The sequence below is a fragment of the Tachyglossus aculeatus genome, chromosome 22, assembly GCF_015852505.1.
Source record: "Tachyglossus aculeatus isolate mTacAcu1 chromosome 22, mTacAcu1.pri, whole genome shotgun sequence".
NCBI lineage: Eukaryota > Metazoa > Chordata > Mammalia > Monotremata > Tachyglossidae > Tachyglossus > Tachyglossus aculeatus.
This window is the reverse complement of record NC_052087.1, coordinates 28,202,273-28,225,178: the sequence shown is the minus strand read 5'-3', so window position 1 is coordinate 28,225,178 and position 22,906 is coordinate 28,202,273. Positions and strand designations below refer to the sequence as shown.

Below are 22,906 nucleotides of genomic sequence, written 5' to 3'. Positions count from 1 at the left end.
CTGGAAATAAGTAATTTAAACAGACTTAAAATACCTTCCATCTAGGTTTTATATTGCTTCTGAAAGTCTGTTAGTATGGTCTTCGCTGTGCACATCAGCTATCAACAGACCTAGGTTATTCATTCAGTCGTATTAATTGAGTGCTTACTGTGTGCGGAGGACTGTACTAAGCGCTTGGAAAGTACAATTCGGCAACAAAGAGAGACAATCCCGGCCCACAAAAGGCTCACAGTCTAGAAGAGGTTGCTCCCTCTCTGTTGTACAGTCTGTTCAGGTTGTGTTTACAAGCAAGGAATTGTGGTAGATTCACAGTTTCCTGTTGGGTAGGTTTCCCTGCTAATAAACAGGGTTCGTAGATCCACGGAAATTTTCCTCTCAGTGGCCAAATTTCAGAATTAGCAAAGATTGTTCTAATTGCTACCTCCTAACATGGCAGTCTTTTTGTCTTCAGGAGTTGACGAAAAGGTTCTCGTTCTATGGAATCTCTTCGTTTGACAGGTCAACCGATTTTATTTCATGGCTTTCAATTCAGCATTACCGTAATTCAGTTTAAAGAGGAATAAGAAGGCTTTGACTTGTAGTTGAGTGTATCGTTTGGGACATAATGTAAACAGAAAGGAAGGGACAATGAATAAAAGATCCACGGAAATTTTCCTCTCAGTGGCCAAATTTCAGAATTAGCAAAGATTGTTCTAATTGCTACCTCCTAACATGGTAGTCTTTTTTTCCTCAGGAGTTGATAAAAGGGTTGTCGTCCTATGGAATCTCTTCGTGTGACAGGTCAGCTGATTTATTTCATGGCTTTCCATTCAGCATTACCGTAGTTCAGTTTAAAGAGGAATAAGAAAGCTTTGACTTGTAGTTGAGTGTATCATTTGGGACGTAAGGTAAACAGAAAGGAAGGGACAATGAATAAAAAATCCACGGAAATTTTCTTCTCAGCGGCCAAATTTCAGAATTAGCAAAGATTGTTCTAATTGCTACCTCCTAACATGGTAGTCATTTTCTCTTCAGGAGTTGACAAAAGGGTTGTCGTTCTATGGAATCTCTTCGTGTGACAAATCAGCTGATTTATTTCATGGATATCAATTCAGCATTACCGTAGTTCAGTTTAAAGAGGAATAAGAAAGCTTTGACTTGTAGTTGAGTGTAGCGTTTGGGACATAATGTAAACAGAAAGGAAGGGACAGTGAATAAAACCCAGCAAATCGAACTTCTCGATGATAAAAGGAAGCTTTCCTTGCTTGTCAGGTACTGTCTTTGTTGGAATGCAAAACTGCGAAACCCTCCCCCAACACACAGAAAAAGGGAATCCGAAAGCTGAGTGTGGGATGGGGAAATGGATCCCGTAGTAATAACCCTCCTTCCAAGCCAGTGTGCATAACGGAGCCCATTTGGAAGCATGCACGCGTGCGGTGTGTGTATGTGGGTGTCTCCTACATGCTTTGCCGGCAAAAAAACTTGATTGCAAACTAAATATCTCGCTGTTGTCAGTGTTCCTTGGTAAGCATTTGTGCTTTAACTTCCAGGTCGGCTCTTGTGTCGTAGAAGTTGAGTTTTATTCAAAGTTAAAGGGCCCTCTAGTGAAACTCTGGAAACTGACACTTTCTCGCAAACATACACAACTAGACATTAGCCTGCATTTGACAGTATATATGTTTATACATATTTATTACTCTATTTATTTTACTTGTACATATCTATTCTATTTATTTTATTTTGTTAGTATGTTTGGTTTTGTTCTCTGTCTCCCCCTTTTAGACTGTGAGCCCACTGTTGGGTAGGGACTGTCTCTATATGTTGCCAACTTGGACTTCCCAAGCGCTTAGTACAGTGCTTTGCACACAGTAAGCGCTCAATAAATGCGATTGATTGATTGATTGATTGACAGCACCAACCAGAAAGTCCCAATCCCTACTTCCATCAAAATGTAGCCTAAGAAAAATCACCTGGGCTGGCTGCATGCTTTTCTGCATCTTTCCCAGGTCAGGAAACCCATGTTCCGTGAGCCCGCTGTTGGGTAGGAACCGTCTCTATATGTTGCCAACTTGTACTTCCCAAGCGTTTAGTACAGTGCTCTGCACACAGTAAGCACTCAAGAAATAGGATTTATTTATTTATTTATTTATCTATTTATTACTCTGTTTTACTTGTACATATCTATTCTATTTATTTTATTTTGTTAGTATGTTTGGTTTTGTTCTCTGTCTCCCCCTTTTAGACTGTGAGCCCACTGTTGGGTAGGGACTGTCTCTATATGTTGCCAATTTGTACTTCCCAAGCACTTAGTGCAGTGCTGTGCACACAGTAAGCGCTCAATAAATACGATTGATGATGATGATGATGATTGAATGAATGAATGAATGTTCTTTTTCAAAGCTCGGGCCCCCTGGCCATTTTAGCCCTCACACTCTAGCTACTGTCCAATTAAAGTTCATCTATTTAATGTTGAATAAGACCTGGAATCAGAACCTTTTGAATGACTGAGATCATGTAATAATTATCATTATTATAACTGTGGCCTGTATTAAGCGCTTACTATGTGCCAGGCGACAAACAAATGGACTTTAGAGCAAATTAAACCAAAGTGGTCTTTGGAAGGCCAAATGACTCGACTTAGATTAGCATATTTTGGACCCATAAACAGGAGGACTAATTCTCTGGAGAAGACACTAATGCTAGGAAAAGTCCAGGGAAAACGTGGAAGAGGCAGTTAGACGGATAGAGACCATAACAACGAGAACGGAAGAACCATTAGAAAAGTTGCGGATTATGGCAGAGGACAGGACGTTCTGGAGAAAGTGTATCCATGCAGTCGCTGTGAATTGGAAACGACTAGACGGCACTTAATAATAATAAAAATGTGCCAAGTACTAAATGCTGGGATAGGTACAAAATAATTGCTGGGCAGATTCCCTGTCCCACACAGGGCTCACAGTCTAGGTAAAGGGGAGAACAGGTATTGAATCCCCTTTGTATAGATGAGTTATCCGAGACTCAGAGAAGTGAAGTGACTTTCATTCATTCAGTATTTATCGAGCGCTTACTGTGTGCAGAGCACTGTACTAAGCGCTTGGGAAGTACAAGTTGGCAACATATAGAGACAGTCCCTACCCAACAATGGGCTCACAGTCTAGGAGCTCCCAGCAGGCAAATGGCAGAGCCGGAATTAGAACCCAGATAGTAATAATAATTAATAATAGTTATGGTACTCATTAAGCACTTACTATCTGCCAAGCACTGTTCTAAACACCGGGGTAGATACAAGTCAGTAAGGTTGGACACAGTCCCTGTCCCACATGAGGCTCACACTCTTAATCCCCATTTTACAGATGAGCGAACTGAGGCCCAGAGAAGTGAAGTGACTTCTTCAAGGTCACACAGCAGACAAGTGGTAGAGCTGGGATTAGAACCCAGGTCCTTCTGACCCCCACCCCTGCACTTTTCCAACTAGGCAATGCTGCTTCTCTAAATGTTACATTAATGTCCTAAAAAGATTGATTGGAGAATTCATTTTTACCCAGGGCCTATTTTACTCACAATCATCTTAAGCCTGGGCCAGATAGACAATTTCCACAAAAGTACTTTAACCTCTACTGCGGAGGTATTACGCATCCACACTGTTCAGGGAAATTTGTATCACTGCATTACAGTAACTGGAATTCTCCTTTTAGACCTGTGAAGTCATCCACGTTGGAGTCATCGCCTGGTGATAAGTGATTACTAATACCGAAAATATTTGTCTTTTCATGCTTATAAGTAAAAACGAATACTAGAGCGATGGTTATTCTAACAAGCTCTTCATAGATTAGCTTAAAATGTAACTCTTTCCTCATTGCATTAGTAATAAATGTAGTTAGCATTTATCTAGTTTAATCATCCATGGAGACATAACTAGTCCATACTTTCTCTGAGAAGCAGTGTGGCCTAGTGGAAACAGCACGGGTTTAGGAGTCGGAGGACGTGGGTTCTAATCCTGACCCCATCACATGTCTGCTGTGTGACCTTGGGCAAGCCACTTAACTTCCCTGGGCCTCAGTTCCCTCATCTGTAAAATGGGGATTAAGACTGTGAGCCCCAAGTGGGGCATGGACTGGGTCCCACCTGATTAGCTTGTATCTACTTCAGCATGTAGTACAGTGCCTGGCATATAGTGAGCACTTCACAAATTACCATAAAAAAGGACTAGTTTAGTGTTATCACTTTCATTTTATAGAAAGGAAAACTAAGTAAAGAGAATGAGTGATTTGGTTAGGCCAAAAGGTAGTCAAAGTGTGGATTAGTCTTCTGGAAACCCAATATTTTTCTCTCTTCCTATGCCTTTATTACGCTAGAGATATTTTAGTGAATTTTAGTTGTGAAAATTTGTGAATTTGTAAGGTCAAGTTATTAAAGTGATCAGTACAACTTAATTGCTTCATTATGTGCCCTGGTTAGGCATTTCAAAGCCAGGTGGTATTAATCAAGAAGCAAGACACTAAAAGTGAATAGGACCCCAAGCTAAGAAATTCAGTCCGAGTCGCTGGCTAGATATTTGATAGTCACTTCTGTGGAGGCCACTATAAATGTTTCAAGATGAATGGAGACCCTGTGTATATGTATATATCACCTGTATATATGTATATATGTTTGTATGTATTTGTCACCTGTACATATGTATATATGTTTGTACATATTTATTACTCTATTTTACTTGTACATATTCTATTTATTTGATTTTGTTAATATGTTTTGTTTTGTTCTCTGTCTCCCCCTTCTAGACTGTGAGCCCACTGTTGGGTAGGGACTGTCTCTATATGTTGCCAACTTGTACTTCCCAAGCGCTTAGTACAGTGCTCTGCACACAGTAAGCGCTCAATAAATACGATTGAATGAATGAAATGAATGAATGACCCTTCAAGGGGACTAGGGCAAAGGAGAAGACTGATAGAGTTGTCATCCCCATCAGTTTTGACAAAAGGGCCAGGTTTTTTTCCCCCCATTCTTAATACATCTGTGCTCTCAGTTGCTGTTGGCCCGCGGTAGAGTGAGGCTGTCTTTGCAGCATAAGATTATTCTCCTCTGTCTACTAGCCTGTAAGATTTTCGAAGAGTGAAGCTGCATAACCCATTTGCTAGCCTCAGTTCTTTTTAATTGCTGCTCTTCTTGCTCTCTGGCTTCATATATTCTTACTATCCTATCCTATCCTAGACAAGCAGCCTGGCCTAGAGGAAAGATCACGGGCCTGGGTGTCAGAAGACCTGGGTTCTAGTCATTCATTCAGTCGTATTTATTGAGCGCTTACTGTGTTCAGAGCACTGTACTAAGCGCTTGGGAAGTACAAGTCGGCAACATATAGAGAACGGTCCCTCCCCAACAACGGGCTCACTGTACAACTTGCCTGCTGTGGGAACTTGAACAAGTCACTTAAATTCTCTCTGCTTCAGTTCCAGTACCTGTTCTTCCTCCTACTTAGACTGTGATTCCCATATGGGACCTGATTATCTTGTATCTACCCCAAGAGCTTGACTCATAGTAAACACTCAACTAATACTATTATTGTTATTTTTTTCTTTCACCCAGTCTTAATCCCTTTTATTTGGGCTCTCCAGAGCAAGTTCTCCAGTCACGAACTCTAAAACTTTCTCTGACAGTTGAAGTAGAAGACTCATATCTCTTTGGTACCGGGAACTGGTATTTCATTCATTTGTTCAGTCATGTTTATTGAGCACTTACTCTGTGCAGAGCGATGTACTAAGAACTTGGTAGAGTACGATACAACAATAAACAGTCACATTCCCTGCCCACAACGAACTTACAGTCTGGAGTGGGGGAGACACACATCAGTTCAAAAAAATAAGATTACAAGTATGTTTATAAGTGTTGTGGGGCTGGGATGGGGGAAGAGCAAAGGGAGCAAGTGAATTTCAGAATACTGGGAGCTTGGATATTGTGGCCTCGTAGGTATTAAATCATAGTGAAGTCCACTTCCCTTTTCCACAGCGTGGTTTTTCAAAGAGAAAAGGACACCATCCTCTTAGCTCACTATTGGTCCTTGTGGCAAATAACTAGTTCGTTTGCTGATTTTCCTAAAGAGAAATGAGGGGAGAGGAAATGGGTCTAGTCAACAACCTAACTTTACAAAAATGATGAAATGAATACCTTCTGACAGCATTCCTCTGGAGAGAATTCAGAATTAGACCTGGCATGAGGAATTCTGCTACCACCTCTGCCCTGCACGCATAGAACTTCATTCAGTATGGCAGACATGTTCTTTATCCACATCAGTGTCCAATTATTGCCGTGAGATTGCACACAGAAGAGTTACCCGTGTCTGAGCACTTTGGCAGCCAAAGGGTTTTTGATGCCTTCATGATAAGTCTGGTGCTGTTTTCATGGATAAAAAAGAAGCTAGTCAGTAAAGCAGCATAGCAGAGTGGATAGAGCCCAGGTCTGAGAATCAGAAGGTCATGTGTTCTAATCCCAGCTCCATTTGTCTGCTGTGTGACCTTGGGCAAGTCACTTCACTTCTCTGTGCCTTAGTTATCTCATCTGTGAAATGGGGATTGAGACTGTGAGCCCTACTTGGGACAGGGACCGCATCCAACCCGATTTGCTTATATCCACCCCAGTGCCTGGCACATAGTAAACGCTTTACGAATACCATAATTGTTATTCTTATTAGAGGAATTTGATTGTTTGCATCAATACTTTGTTTTTGCCCGGAGTCAGCAACATCTCCCCCAGCCTGGCATATTTTGGTTTCTTAATTTTTTTTTCTCTTTCCTTTAGAAGACTGTAACAACAGCTTCTATGATCACCACGAAGACACTACCTCTTGTCTTGAAAGCCGCAACTGCGACCATGCCTGCCTCCGTTGTGGGCCAGAGGCCCACTATTGCCATGGTGACCGCCATCAATAGTCAGAAAGCTGTGCTCAGCACTGATGTGCAAAGCACACCAGTCAACCTCCAGACCTCCAGTAAGGTCACTGGACCTGGAACAGAAGCTGTCCAAATAGTGGCAAAAAACACAGTGACTTTGGTAAGCCCACAGCGAAAATCACACCAACGGCAGCAGCAGGTTGGGTTTGCAAGTGAGGAGGTTGGGGATATTTCAGCAAAGGACTAGTTAGAGTTATCAGTGAGGATCAGATCACTTCACCCTGAAGAAATAGGACAATTTGGTACCATATTGGGACTTGGTGTTATATCCCTTCCTAGACCAAAGTTCCCTGGGACATTGATTAATTGGGGAACATTTCTGACAGCATAGTGTTTTCACCGGGGTGTTGATCAGCAGAAATTCTAGCTCTTGCCCTCAACCTCTAGAGTTTTCTGATCATCTTCGATTTAAGAAGTAGTAATAGTAGTGGTAATAGTATTAGTAGTAGTAATTATTGAGTGTCCAGTGGGTGCCATGCAAGGTACTGAGCTCTTGAGATAGTACCCAGAAGTTTAAAACATGTTCCCTGCCCATGAGGAGCTTACATTCGGACAGGGGAGACAGATGAAAATATTTCAAAATGAGGTAAACAGGATAGATTGACGGTGCAATCTGTCTTACCATGTGTCTATGTTATTTCTATATCAAGGTGCGGAGGGAGGAGATAAATAATTAATATGAAAGTTCTAGAGGAGTGTTGGCAGGGAAAGGCTTTGGGAAATTTAGGAAAACTTGGAAGAAGAGGGAAATGTGGTCTATTGTCTCAGCGAAGGCAGAGCGGGGGAGTCGTTTCTAAGCTGGTGGAACGGTGTGAACGTGGAGATGGCGATGCGATGGTCAAGAGGGAGGTCCAGCTAGAAGTTAGCTTGAGAGGACCAGAGAGAGCGAGCTGAAAAGTAGTGGGTGAAGAGAGAGCCTGGGAGCCTGAATCTCAATCATTGAACCTCCGTCGTCTTCCAGTTCACAATGTGGTATTAAGACTGCTGTTAATAATAATAATAATGTTGGTATTTGTTAAGCGCTTACTATGTGCCAAGCACTGTTTTAAGTGCTGTGGGGGATACAAGGTAATCAAGGTTGTCCCACGTGGGGCTCACAGTCTTAATCCCCATTTTACAGATGAGGGAACTGAGGCACAGAGAAGTTAAGTGACTTGCCCAAAGTCACACAGCTGATAAGTGGTGGAGCCGGGATTAGAACCCATGACCTCTGCCTCCCAATCCCAGGCTCTTACCACTGAGCCACGCTGCTTCTCTTCCCCAACCACCCCCAACTGCTTCCTACATAGTTTCTCCATGCTTGCCCCCTGCAGAGCTGAAGGATCTGAGCATTTTTGCTCTGGGCTAACATTCTGGGAAAAACTTTCTGCAGGCTTCTCCTGACAGATCTATCGGCTTTCCTCTCCTTAGAGTTGCTCGGAACACTTTTAAAACATAAAAGACGCTAACTAGTCGGTATTGGCACACTTGTCCTCCTGTCGAACAGAGACGGCTCTCGGAAGCAGGAAGCACTCGAACCCCAATTGTTTGGGAAAGTTTCTTGGATAAAGCCCCTTGAAAGCAGATACGCTCAAAGAAAAATATATACCTAAGTCTTGGTTGAAAATTGCATTCTTTAGAGAAAATGACTCCCAGGGCATCTGAGGGTCAGGAATACTAAGTCCTGAATGAAGCCTAGCTACCCGTCTAAGGCAAAGAGATCCATCAAACTGGAGTGCCACCTCTCACATGCCGGAAGCCACCCCTTACTTTCACCATATACCAAGAGCTAGGAAGCTACTCCCAGTTAGATAAAAGCTCTCAAGGCAGGAGAAGGGCCATTTGTCCAGACTACCAGATTTAATTCTACCTCCTCCTCTCTCTGTTGCGGAACCCGTTTTGACTTTTAAAATAGGTAAGTGCAGAAGTTGAGGAGTTTCAAAGGACACTGGCCAGGATTGCTGAGCCTGCTAAGTTCCACAATTCGGGTATGCGATGCAACAGGAGTGTGGTTAGCTTCAATTTGCAATCCAAGGCATAGAGGAATGAGAGTGTATAAAAGCGTCCTGTAATGCAGTGTTAATTCAGGCTGGGTCGCAGTGAAAACCTGTTTGCAGTGAGAAAAGCCAGACCATGCCAAGGAGCCGTGAGGCTGTTATTTTAAGATGCTTAGCTTTGATGTTCCTCTACCACACCATCTCCCCTTATTTAACTGCCTCTTCAATGTTTGTTTTAGCAGGTTCAGGCAACACCTCCACAACCCATCAAAGTACCACAGTTTATCCCCCCTCCCAGGCTCACTCCTCGTCCAAACTTCCTTCCGCAGGTGAGTGGACCTAGGTCAAATGCAGCGGAGAGGACGGGAACCTAAGGACGGGATCCCTAAGACATGAGCTCCGTTCTTTTCACCTCGGGCTTTCTTTCCAAGTGCCACAGCAGCGTGCTATAAGAGCCACCAATACCTGGGAGGTCCCAGTTTCACAGCACTCTGAAAAATCCTCGTTTTGCTCTGCATTCTGGGGTGGGACTATCTGTTGTCAGAAGGAAAATGTTCTATTTATGAAAGAGGTGCTCTCAAGCAGAAGCAGGAACAGTCAATTAGCACAAGAACATGTTACCCCTTTCCTGAGGCATACATAATAAGGCTTTGCAGTGTTCAGTTTAGGCATAGCCAAGAGTGCTGCTCTCCAGACTCTGGTAAAGTTTGCTTCATCTTTGTGTTTCATTAGGAACAGCTCAAGAGAAAAAGGGAAATGTCTAGAGTTCAAAATGTCTGCTTGGTTGTCTTTCATTATAGATATCCTCTGGAAAGACCATCCTTCCAAACAAGCTCAGTGTGAGGGGGAACACGTCACTTAGTTGTATTTATTGAGCGCTTACTGTGTGAAGAACATGCACTAAGCACTAGGGAGTGTACAATATAACAATATACAGACACATTCCCTGCCACAACAAGCTTGCATCTACCAACTCTGTTACAGTGTACTCTTCCAAGCATCTGGTACAATGCACTGCACACAGTAAGCACTCAGTAAATATGACTGATTGAAAGTTGAAGTAGAGCCTACTTAGAGGTAGCAGACGTTTCTAGTAAAGGCCGCAGGAGCTGGACTGAGGCCCCTCTGGGTCCAAGCCAGACCAGAAATGAGGCTTGGTTGAACCAGAAGTGGTCTGGGCCCAAAGGTTGCTGATTCACTCATTCATTCATTCATTCATTCATTCAATCGTATTTATTGAGCGCTTACTGTGTGCAGAGCACTGTACTAAGCGCTTGGAAAGTACAAGTTGGCAGCATATAGAGGCGGTCCCTACCCAACAACGGGCTCACGGTCTAGAAGGGGGAGACAGACAACCAAACAAAACATATTAACAAAATAAAATAAATAGAGTAGTAAATATTACAAGTAAAATAAATAGAGTAATAAATCTGTACAAACATGTATACAGGTGCTGTGTGGAGGGGAAAGAGGTAAGGTGGGGGTGGTGGGGGGGAGAGAAAGGGGGCTCAGTCTGGGAAGGCCTTCTGGAGGAGGTGAGCTCTCAGTAGGGTTTTGAAGGGAGGAAGAGAGCCGGCTTGGCGGATGTGTGGAGGAAGGGCATTCCAGGCCAGGGGGAGGACGTGGGCCAGGGGTTGGCAGCGGGACAGGTGAGAGCGAGGCACAGTGGGGAGATTAGCAGCAGAGGAGCGGAGGGTGCGGGCTGGACTGTAGAAGGAAAGAAGGGAGGTGATGGAGAGCCTTAAAGCTGAGAGTGAGGAGTTTTTGCCTGATGCATAGGTTGACTGGTAGCCACTGGAGATTTTTGAGGAGGGAAGCAACATGCCCAGAGCGTTTCTGCACAAAGATGATCCAGGCAGCAGCGGGAAGTATAGACTGAAGTGGGGAGAGACAGGAGGATGGGAGATCAGAGAGGAGCTGATAAGCATTCCTAATGGTGAAGAGGCCAGGGTCCCATGGGGACAACTAAACCTGTATAAAAACCTTCCCCGGGCAGGACAACACCCCTGTAGAATGAGGCCCCGGACATTTCTGGTTTGGCCCAAGCTTGCATGTAAACCACGGTAAGCTTCCCTGTACTTCTCAGCTCCCTGTTTTGGGATCAGTGAGGAATCCAAAAGTACTGTGATGGCAACGGTGCTAGGTGCTTAGTACAGTGATCTGCACACAGCAAGCGCTCAGTAAATACAATTGAATCAATAAATACGACTGAATGAACCTAGTCCAAGTTGGCTCTTTACCAGTCCCAACCAGACCCCAAGGCCTCAGTATCCTCAAGGCAGGTCCGGCCTGTGGCCTTGCAGTCCTGTGTTTGTCCAAATCTAAATCTATGCTAATGTCATAAAGAATGGAGGGAAGAAACAGCAGTCAGTATTACCAGTAGAGGTCTTTTAGTTCTGCTCCACAAAGGGAGCAAAGTATCAATAACCATAATAATAATAAGAATAAGTGCTTACTTTGTGCCAAGCACAATTCTAAACACTGGGATAGATCAGGGTAATCAGGTTGGACACAGTCCTTGTCCCACAAGTGGCTTACAGTCTTAATTCCCATTTTACGGTTGAGATAATGGAGGCCCAGAGAAGTGAAGTGATTTCTGCAAGGTCACACAACAGATAAGTGGTGGAGCCGGGATTCGAACCCATGTCCTCTGACTCCCAAGCCCGGCTCTTGCCACTAGGCCATGCTGCTGCTTATACCGTAGAACTCACAAAGCCATTGTTATCAGAGGCCTACTTTCAGCATGGGGTCTAAGGCATTGAATCTCCCACAAACACCAATATCAGGTCACACTTTTCGGAGTGATTTGGCTTAGCAGTAGCAGTCGGGAGGGTGCCAAAGAAAGATTGTGTTGTCATCCTGATAAGATGAGGAAGGATCAAGTGGTTCTACTGATGCCCCTAGAGAATTAGAATAGAAGTGGGGACCAGCCTGGGATTTGTTCCCTTGGGAATTGGAGTAGGAGATGGGCCAGGAGCAGTGCGAGCAGCAAGGAGTCCAGAAACCAAACTGGTTTGTTGTTGTTGTTGTTATGTGATGTTTTTGTGATATTCGATAAGCACAAGGTGTCAAGCACCTTTCTAAGCGCTGGGGTAGATACAAGTTAATCGGGCCAGATGCGGTCCCCATCCCACACGGTGCTTACAGACTAAGTAGGAAGGAAGAGAGGTATTGAATCCCCATTTTGCAGTTGAGGAAACAGGCACAGAATAGTTAAGCGACCTGCCCAAGGTCACACAGCAGGGAAGTGGCGGAGCCGGGATTAGAGCTCAGGTCCTCTGGCTCCCAAGCCCGTGCTTTATCCACTAGGTCACACTGCTTCTCATGCCGTTGGAATGGGCTGCCACTGGGGAAGTGGGGGTTTGAGGGCTGTCATTGCCGAAGGGGGTCTCATATCAGGCAAGATGTTTGATAAACCACGTGCAGAATGAAGATCGTTGCCTCTTGTTTTAGGCCACCATCCCAGTTCTTCAGGATGGGCCTTTGTAAATAAGCACTCAGGTATGCCTCCGTGTTGTTTGGAGTTGCTGTGTGGAAGAATGGAGATGATAGTTAAATAAATAAAAGTGTATTATCCCTACCCGCGACCCAGTATTTGAGATGTGATAGCGCCTTAGTTTATCTGTGGTATTTATATATAATTGTAAAATCATGACAACCCTTTTTCCCCCACTTTCTTCCCAGGTTCGACCCAAACCGGTGGCCCAGAATAACATTCCTATCGCCCCAGCTCCTCCTCCGATGCTTGCAGCTCCGCAGCTCCTTCAGAGGCCTGTGATGTTGACGAAATTCACCCCCACTTCCCTCCCCACCTCCCAGAACTCCATCCACCCAGTCCGGGTCGTGAATGGGCAAACCGCCACCATAGCCAAAACTTTCCCCATGGCCCAGCTCACCAGCATTGTGATAGCAGCTCCCGGAACCAGACTTGCTGGACCTCAGACCGTACAGCTCAGCAAACCAAGCGTTGAAAAGCAGGTACGCACGTCGAACGGATTGTCTGGCCAAGCACTCTTCCCAACAAGTCTTAGGGTTAATAGTAATAATAATAATAACTATTGTGGTATTTGTTAAGCACTTACTACGTGCCAGGCGCTGTTTTTAGGTACATGCTAATCAAGTTTGACACAGTGTCTGTCCCACGTGGGGCTCACGATCTTAATCCCCATTTTACAGATGAGGTAACTGAAGAACAGAGATGTTAAATGACTTGCCCAAGGTCACACAACAGACACGCGGTGGAGTCGGAATTAGAACCCACGTCCTCCGACTCCCAGGCCTGTGTTCTTTCCACTGGGCCACGCTGCTTCTGACTATGGGGAGTTAGTTATCCAGTTCCCTGTGCCGTTGGCTCTGAGTCAGATAATAAAATGACTGCTCAGAGGAGCTAAGAGATTCGGACCCAAAGTCTTGCGGAGAAAAGTTTTGATGATTCTCTACACAGCATCCCATTACAGATACAAAGTATCTAGCACGTTTGTTCCTATGTGACCGTCTTCTCTCCCTGCTGGTTCCGCAGAAGAAATTCAGTGACAAGCTCTGTTGCCAGAGCTTTGCTCTCACTCAGGATGCTGTTGCACAGACAAGGTAGTAAACAGAAAACGCCATATTCATTTCAGGCCCTCTAGGAACCCAGGGAAGGAAATCCTCTCCGACAAGTAGAGAAGCAGAAAACCAGCAGGAAAAAGAAATTTCATTTTCCAGCCCCTCCGCAGTCGGTTAAGGTATCGGAGAGTCCAGAACAAGAAAACCCCCCTAAAAGCGTCCGGCAATGTCCTTTAACCCTAGAGGACGCAGACATTTTCATTCAGATGCTGACATCTTTCATTTGTGCTTCCAAAGCCAGATTGCTCTCTCTCAAGTGGAAACACATCCAAAGATCCATTTTTAACTTCGAAAGGATGCTTAAGGGTCTCGTGATAGAAACACCTGCAAAGCGAAAGAGAGAGAGAGGGAGAGAGAGCGATTCTGAGCTATTCAGTCGTCCCTTCTCATTTCAGGAATGACCAACCGTGAGGGGGAGGGAGGGGTTTGCCAAGGGAAGCATGCTGTTTGAAAGAATGTTTTTAATTAGGTCACGGTTCATTGCGTTGATGCCTTTAGTCCTGTTTGATTTCATCTGAAAACCCAACCGGTCCCGTTCCTTCCAGGGTGGAGGGTCGGATGGTACTGAGAGAGAGGGTTTCCTGTGAGGCCTCTTTCTTGAAACTCAAGCAACATACTGATCCGTTGCCAGTCACTTCAGATGCACATGTGGTCTGGAATCCATTTTACATATCACTGTTACGCTGGGCAGGGTGCTGCCATTCTGCAGGGCCAGGATTAACATGGTACTGAAATCCCATACTGCTCAAGCCAGCTGCTTCATTTTTTTTAATATCCTAACAGCTTTGAAGAACATTCGAAAATGATTATAATTCAGAAGTAGTTTAAAATACTGGATATTCTCTTCCTGTATTAATCGCTTGAACTTTATAACCAAGGAGTCAGGCATCTTTGTACTGGGTTTTCTTTCCCTTTATTTTTTGCCCTTTTCATCTCCTCCCAATTCCGGGACTGTATTTGTAATGTCTCCGTGATACCTGAAGGAGATCAGACCTAAGGTTGTTGTCTCGCCACAATCTTTGACCCAGGTAGAAAACCAGTAGGAGGTTCCCCTGGGCTTTTAGGAAAAGAATCCTTCTTCTCTTTTTTTAAACAGCAGATCCACTCATCTCTCACCCTGTCATTTATCTAGGGAAATATCTCCCATGAACTGACTTGTGATCTTTCAAAATTGGGCTGCCTCTTACGGTATTGCCGCTCAGGAATTCCCAAGCTGAGACAGCAGAGTATCCTTCTTTAGAATGGAATTCATTATCCGATCCATCTTGTTGCTTATTTAATATCTCTCCCTCTCTTCTTTTGGGTTTGAACACATCCTCACCGTCCTTCTCTCCTTTTCCATGCCCACTTTGATCCTCGGAGACTTCAACATCCACATGGATATCCCTGGTGACTCCTCTGTCTCCCGCCTTCTATCTCTCCTTGACGCTTTCAACCTCTTGCTCCACCCCACCTCGCCCACTCACCAACTTGGTCACACCCTTGACCTCATCATCTCCTACCACTGCACTGTCTCCACCCTCACCAACTCTGAAATCCCTCTCTCTGATCATAAGCTTCTCACCTGCCTCCACTCACACTCCTTTCCCCTGTAAATCCATATTACTCCCTCACAGAGATCTCCGCTCTCTTGACCCCATCCATCTTTCTGAGCGCCTCACACCCCACCTCGCCTCCCTTTCCTCTCTACCCAATCTTGATGATCAGATTACTGCTCTCAACTCTACCCTCTCTACTCAGCTAGACTCGCTCGCTCCCCTTTCCCTTCGCCGCTCTCGGACCACTAACCCACAGCCCTGCATCACTGCCACTGTCCGCCTCCTTCGCTCTCGTGCTCGAGCTGCTGACCACTGCTGGCGAAAGTCTAAACACCATGCCAACCTCGTTCACTTCAAGTTTATCCTTTCCTGCCTTAACTCAGCCCTCTCCTCTGCCAGACAAAACTATTTCTCCTCCCTAATGGACACACATGTCCGTCAGCTCTTCCGTACATTCAACTCCCTTCTCCTCCTTCACTCACTCCCAACGATCTGGCCTCCTACTTCATTAATAAAATTAAATCCATCAGGTCCGACCTCCCCAAAGTCACTCCCCCCCCTTCTCCAACCCCCCCAACTCTCAACGCTCTCCGCTACTCTCCCATCTTTCCCAGCAGTATCCTCAGAGGAGCTCTCTTCCCTCCTCTCCAGTGCTACTCCAGCCACCTGTGCTTCTGACCCCATTCCCTCTCATCTAGACTGTGAGCCCACTGTTGGGTAGGGACTTTCTCTATATGTTGCCAACTTGTACTTCCCAAGTGCTTAGTACAGTGCTCTGCACACAGTAAGTGCTCAATAAATACGATTGATTGATTGATTGATTGATCTCTTGAAATCTCTCGCTCCGTCCCTTCTCCCCTCCTTAACTTCCATCTTCAACCGCTCACTCCCCACTGGTTCCTTCCCCTCTGCCTTCAAACATGCCCATGTCTCTCCCATCCTAAAAAAATCCTCTCCTGACCCCCCTCACCTTCTAGTTATCGCCCCATCTCCCTTCTACCATTCCTTTCCAAACTCCTTGAACGAGTCGTCTACACGCGCTGCCTTGAATTCCTCAACACCAACTCTCTCCTCGACCCCCTCCAATCTGGTTTCCGTCCCCTACATTCCATGGAAACTGCCCTCTCAAAGGTCACCAATGACCTCCTGCTTGCCAAATCCAACGGCTCCTACTCTATCCTAATCCTCCTTGATCTCTCAGCTGCCTTCGACACTGTGGACCACCCCCTTCTCCTCAACACGCTATCCAACCTTGGCTTCACAGACTCCGTCCTCTCTTGGTTCTCCTCTTATCTCTCTGTTAGTTCATTCTCAGTCTCTTTTGCAGGCTCCTCCTCCTCCTCCCATCCCTTTACTGTAGGGATTCCTCAAGGTTCAGTTCTTGGTCCCCTTCTGTTTTCGAGTTACACACACTCCCTTGGTGACCTCATTCGCTCCCACGGCTTCAACTATCATCTCTATGCTGATGACACCCAGATCTACATCTCTGCCCCTGCTCTCTCTCCCTCCCTCCAGGCTCGCATCTCCTTCTGCCTTCAGGACATCTCCATCTGGATGTCTGCCCGCCACCTAAAACTCAACACATCCAAGACTGAACTCCTTGTCTTCCCTCCCAAACCCTGCCCTCTCCCTGACTTTCCCATCACTGTTGATGGCACTACCGTCCTTCCCGTCTCACAAGCCTGCAACCTTGGTGTCATCCTCGACTCCTTGGTGTCATCCTCGACTCCGCTCTCTTGTTCACCCCTCACATCCAAGCCGTCACCAAAACCTGCCGGTCTCACCTCCAGATTACTGTATCCATCTGGATTCCTGTATCAGCCTCCTCTCCGATCTCCCATCCTCCTGTCTCTCCCCACTTCAGTCCATATTTCATGCCGCTGCCTGGATTGTCTTTGTCCAGAAACACTCTGGGCATGTTACTCCCCTCCTCAAAAATCTCCAGTGGCTACCTATCACCCTACGCATCAGGCAGAAACTCCTCACCCTCGGCTTCCAGGCTGTCCATCACCTCGCCCCCTCCTACCTCACCTCCCTTCTCTCCTTCTCCAGCCCAGCCCGCACCCTCCACTCCTCTGCCACTAATCTCCTCACCGTGCCTCGTTCTCGCCTGTCCCGCCATCGACCCCTGGCCCACATCATCCCCCTGGCCTGGAATGCCCTCCCTCTGCCCATCTGCCAAGCTAGCTCTCTTCCTCCCTTCCAGGCCCTACTGAGAGCTCACCTCCAGGAGGCCTTCCCAGTCTGAGCCCCCTCCTTCCTCTCTCCCTCCTCCCCCCCCTCCATCCCCCCGCCTTACCTCCTTCCCTTCCCCACAGCACCTGTATATATGTATATATGTTTGTATTTATTACTCTATTTATTTATTTATTTTACTTGTACATATTTATTCTACTTATTTTGTTTTGTTAATATGTTATGTTTTGTTCTCTGTCTCCCCCTTCTAGACTGTGAGCCCACTGTTGGGTAGGGACCGTCTCTATATGTTGCCAACTTGTACTTCCCAAGCGCTTAGTACAGTGCTCTGCACACAGTAAGCACTCAATAAATACGATTGAATGAATGAATGATGCCCACACCTCCCTCCAGCAATTAGGAATCTAGTACCTTTACAGTTTTTTCTCCACGGGCCTAGGGGAATTAAGAGCACAGGAGGTATCAGTAGCCACAGACATTGTCAAACCGCATCAGAGAAGTATGTGAAATCGAAGGAATTACTTCCCAGGACTCGAACTCACCTTATCAGGACCGGGCTTTACTTAGGGTAAATTTAGTAGATACGGTATGGCAATAATAATTGTATCTGTGAAGTGCTTACTATGTGCCAGGCACTGTTCTAAGCTCTGGGGTGGATACAAGCAAATCGGGGTGGACACAGTCCCTATCCAACGAGGGGCCCACAGTCTCAATCCCCATTTTACAGGTGAGGTAACTGAGGCCCAGGGCAGTGACTTGCCCAGGGCCACACAGCAGACGAGTGGTGCAGCGGGATTAGAACCCATGACCTTCTAACTCCCAGGCTCGTGCTCCATCCACTATGCCTCGCTGCTTCCCCGGTATAGCTAAGTAGTCACAGTGTCCAGGTCCCATATGTACCCCAAGCACTTCAGAATAGGTGTCCACTGCAGGGGTTCTTGCAGGATGTCAGTGAGTCCCTGTCCCGGCCTCACTCGAGTAAACTTTGACCAACAGACTCCCTCTTTCTCAAGTAACTTGGAATATGTTAGAGCTTCCCCTCAATCCCTCCCCTGGCCTCTCCCTCGGAAACAATATAAGGAGGTTTAGCCCAATCTGATGATGTAATTTAGGCTTTTCCTTTTTTTAAAACACTTGGCTGCATGGGCACTAGATTAAAAAGGTACCTTTAGGGGCACAGAAGCGAATAATTGGCCTAGTGTGGCTCTGGTGTAATTCTCCAAATTCCTATTTTTCATACCCCTTTGATGCTCTTTGCTTTAATAGGGGTTATGCAGTGTCTCAGAGAAGAGGAATTGATCTGTTCCTTGAGGTGTCATTGAATTCAAGCTCCCTGAATTGTAGCCACTAGGAAGGAAAAGACTCTTAAGGAATCCCATGTGTTTGGGACTGGTCGTAGATCCCCAACAATTCACTTCTTCGCCCTCCTTTACAACCTCTCCCCCATTCTCTCTCTCATTCTCCCTCTCCGTATCCACAGTCTTGAAAATAAGCAATGGCCAACTTTTCCGGGGACTAAAAGAAATCAATAGGCTCTAACTCTAGGGATACACTACCAGAACAGTTTCAGATGGAGGTGGGGCGTTCTGAGAGAGATGTGTCCTTGGTGTCGCTATGGGTCGGAGATGACTCGACAGCACAAAACAAGAAAAGACCTCTCCTTTCTCTTTGCCCTTGTAGTTGGTTTCATGAGAAGGTGTGTGTAAAAAGAACTTGAGTGTATTCAGTCAATCAGTGGTATCTTTTGAGCACTTACTGTGTGCAGAGCAATTAATAAGCAATTAAAAATTCAGTGGTATCATGATCTCTGTCCACAAGGGTCTTCCAATCTAGAGGAGGAGCTCACAGGCAAATGCAGATTTTTATGCTGGGTAGCAACAGAAGGACATAGCATTTGCTAGGAAAAAGAAGGATGGCTTTAATAAATGTGGGTAAATTAATTAATTTTGCAAGGCAGAAAATAATTATATGTATAACTATATTCACATGGGTGAACATACAATAATAAACAGTTATACCATCTTTTATATGTAGTATAATTTCTTGGGTAAATGGGCATATCTGAGTGAATAGGAATGGGCATAGGTGATGATGTTGGTATTTGTTAAGCGCTTCCTATGTTCCGGGCATGGTACTATGCGCTGGGTGTGTGGTATTCAGAAAGGAAAGGAAATAATTATTTTTTGAAAGAAAAATATCTTAACGAAAAGGAGAGAGAAGTGTATATCCCAGGAATAGAATAGCTATTTCATCTAGTTCACATATGATCACACAACTGTCTGCATTTGAAAGACGTAACGTTGGCCAAAGACGTGAGAACTGTACGACCATATCATTGCCACGCTTTGATAATTGTATAAAATTCTGGTCACCACATCAGAGTGAGCTAGAGAAAGTACAGAGAAGGGCGGCCAAGATTACAAGGAGATGAAGACACTTCCGTAGAAGATAGGCTGAAACTTCAAGAACTCTCCAGTCTAGGAAAGCAAAAGCTGAGAGGAGATTCTATTGAAGTTTTAAAAATCACAAAGTCATGTAGACTGGGAAAACACAGAATTTGTTCAGTAATTCCCACGACAATGGAATTAGGGTACCATTGAAACAGGAAGGTGGCAGATTCATAAGAAGCAAAAGGAAAGTCCTCGCAGTGGGTGAAAGCTGTGTCGGGTGAAAGCATCAGTATGCTTGTGTCTTCATAGCTCTGCTTCTTTGCCTCATGGACAGAACACCCTAATTACTGTAACATTTGCCTGCTGTCACGGCTCCCCAGCTGTTGATGGCTTTGTTTGATTGCTTCAGATTATCCTTTAGTGTGTCCTTGAAGCATTTCTTCGGCTTGGGCTTGTTTAAAGATTACCTTTGGAGCAGATGAGCAGTTGGTGGCGTTCTCTAGTTTGTGATCCAGACCGGTATTAAATGTCCCCTGTGAGGGAGCTTTTTCAGTCCCTGTGGTTTTGAAGCAGTTGAACTTCCCAGTTCTGCCATGAAGCTTTTCCTCATGTTCAACCTAAATTTTCAATAGCTCAGTTTAAGTGCTTTTCTCCTGGGTTTAGCCCTTGAGTCACTCTTAAGTAATTCCTCTTCCTCCTTGGAGTTTCATTCTTTGGATATTTGCCGAGTGTTAGAACCGCTCACTTGAGTCATCAAGGTGGCCGAGCTATTATCATCCTTTTTCAGTACTTTCTTGGAAATCTGTCTCTCTAGGCCATTGGTGGGCTTGGTTGCTCTTCTCTGAATTATTTCCAGCTCTTCTCCATCTTTTCATTAAATGGTACCCAAAACTACTTCTTACTGTACAAGTCATACTAAGAGGACCGCTCAGCTCCATCTTGAACAACTGATGTTTCTTCACCTGTAGCCTCCTAAATAACATTGGGGCTCTTCTGCTATCTACTTAGCACTTGGTTTTCCATCCTGTCTCCTCCTCACTAACTCCCAGGACTCCTTCAGCCATCATCACTTCTTTACTCTCCTTTTCTTATTGAATGTCAGTTTTTTTAGTTGTTTCCCTAGCTGTTCTACTTTGGATTTTTTTGTAATTTTATTTCAGTGCTCTACGCACAGTAAGTGCTCAATACATAACGATTGATTGATTGATTGATTATGATTGATTATCCTAAAGCAGCATGGCTTGGGGTAATACGTGGACCTGGGCGTCAGAAGGACCTGGGTTCTAATGCCAGCCCTGCCACATGTCTGCTATGTGACCCTGGGAAAGTCACTTAACTTATCTTTGCTTCAGTTATCTCATCTGTAAAATGGGGATTACGAGTGTGAGCCCCACGTAGGACAGGGACTGTGTCCAACCTGATCGACTTGTATCTACCCGAGTGCTTAGAACAGTGCTTGGCACATAGCACATAAGCACTTAACAAGTACCATAATTATTATGATCTCGATACCCAACATCTTGTCTAACAGTCCATGGCCCTCTCCATCCATATTGGGGTCTGGAACTCCGCGATTCATAAGTGAATAGTTTTACACCAAGGTACGGCTCATCCTGAATACAAAAAACAGATTGTTAAAGAGCATTCAGTGAAAAAGTAGACAACTACAAGGGGGATCCCCTCTCAGAGTCTCACCTGGAGAGTTTCCAGTACTCTACCAGTCTCGGCTACAGGAGGGAGAGTCAAGCAGAGGCATACCCATTCCATTCATAGCTTGGGCAGTGGCTAACGAGTGGAAGGCAATCTGCTACAAGTGAAAATTCATCCGTCCTGGGCAGCAGCGGCACGGGAGAGAGTCGAGGGCGGAGATTCAAGTTTACTGCGCGGAAATAGGGCAGTGGTAAACTACTCCCATGTTTTTACCAAGAAAACTCTATGGATGCACTACCAGAACAATTGCAGATGGAGAGCAGGGCTTGGGATTGTGGGATTGGAAGAGGGGAGATGGGCGTATTTGAAGACAAAGAGAAGGAGCCAACAGGGAGTGAAAGGATGAAGGTAGCAGGGAGGGGAAGGAGAAGAGGGACCAATGGTGAGGTGAGAGGGGTTAGGATCGATGGCAGAGGTAACAATAATAATAATAATGATAATTGTCATATTCGTTGAGCTTATACGATATGCCAAACACTGTGCTAAGTGCCGGGGTAGATACAACATCATCAGGCCCCACATGGGGCTCATAGTCTAAGTAGGAGGGAGAACAGACAGTTGAATCCCCATTTTTGCAGATGAGGGAATTGAGGCACATAGAAGTTGAAGTGATTTGCCCAAAGTCACACAGCAGACTGCTAGCAGAAATAGAGGAGATGGATTTAGAGAGAAGGAGGGAAACCTTTTAAGAAACTGCAGAGAAGCAGGAGAAGAGGAGGGGAAGGAACCTTGTAAGTTTCTGAGTGTCTTTTACCTTAGGGGTTAACTGTCTTGAACTCTTAGTGTGAGATTTGGTTATTCAGGCTCCCATGATTCTGCATTTTTCTTGCTTGTTCTGCAAATTAACCATTTCACTAGGGACTTTACTTTTTACTCACGTGGAGCGCATGTTATTAATTCCTTCGTTTACCAGCTAGTAATCTGCATGCACTCATTTCTCATTCTTTCCCAGTGGCTGCAGCTCCAGCAAAACTGCTGGGCATATTTCTGATTTATTAATGAAAAAAAGTGGACTCTAAAAATCTCAATTGGTTTTCCTCTTCCAGACTATTAAATCCCACACAGAAACCGAGGAGAAGCAAACCGAGAGTCGTACTATTACTCCGCCTGCTGCGCCCAAGCCAAAACGAGAAGAGAATCCCCAGGTACCTGCTCCAAACTCACATCATTCCCCTCTCCCTAACCCGGCATCTCCTTTCTTCTTCTTCTTCTGCACCTTGACATCTTTATCCTCCCACTGGCAGGGGCCAAGCCGAGAGGCCAGGCACATTAGTTTGAGAAGCAGCAAGTAGCCTTTTTCCTTCTGGAGCCCCACCATCACCTAAATGAGAAGAAATTTGAAACCCCTTGGAATTTACAGGTTATGCCCAACCTGATTAAATTGCATCTACCCCAGATCTTAGTTTTTTGTTTTGGTTTGGTTTGGCTCTTTTTGGTATTTGTTGAGCACTTACTATGTGCCGAGTACTGTTCTAAGCGCTGGGGTAGATACAGAGTAATCAGGTTGGACCCAGTCCATGTCCCACATGGGGCTCACACTGTTAATCTCCATTTTACAGAGAAAGTAA

The 22,906-nt window shown here is 45.2% G+C and overlaps 1 protein-coding gene and 1 non-coding gene across 8 annotated transcripts in view; both read left to right on the top strand.

Annotated features, from left to right (window-relative positions):
- Positions 1-22,906, top strand: part of PHF21A (PHD finger protein 21A) — a 230,196-nt gene that overhangs the window by 189,427 nt on the left and 17,863 nt on the right. For 3 of the 7 annotated variants that reach the window (XM_038764895.1, XM_038764900.1, XM_038764896.1), the window contains exons 7-10: positions 6,772-7,023; positions 9,139-9,228; positions 12,584-12,877; positions 22,385-22,483. In XM_038764895.1, the coding sequence (XP_038620823.1) occupies positions 6,772-7,023; positions 9,139-9,228; positions 12,584-12,877; positions 22,385-22,483 (735 nt within the window). The remainder of the gene's footprint in view (positions 1-6,771; positions 7,024-9,138; positions 9,229-12,583; positions 12,878-22,384; positions 22,484-22,906) is intronic. The other 4 variants (XM_038764899.1, XM_038764902.1, XM_038764897.1 and 1 more) reach the window with 2 other exon arrangements.
- Positions 21,306-21,443, top strand: LOC119944220. The gene has a single exon (XR_005455718.1). It is a non-coding gene; the product is annotated as a small nucleolar RNA SNORA7 (small nucleolar RNA).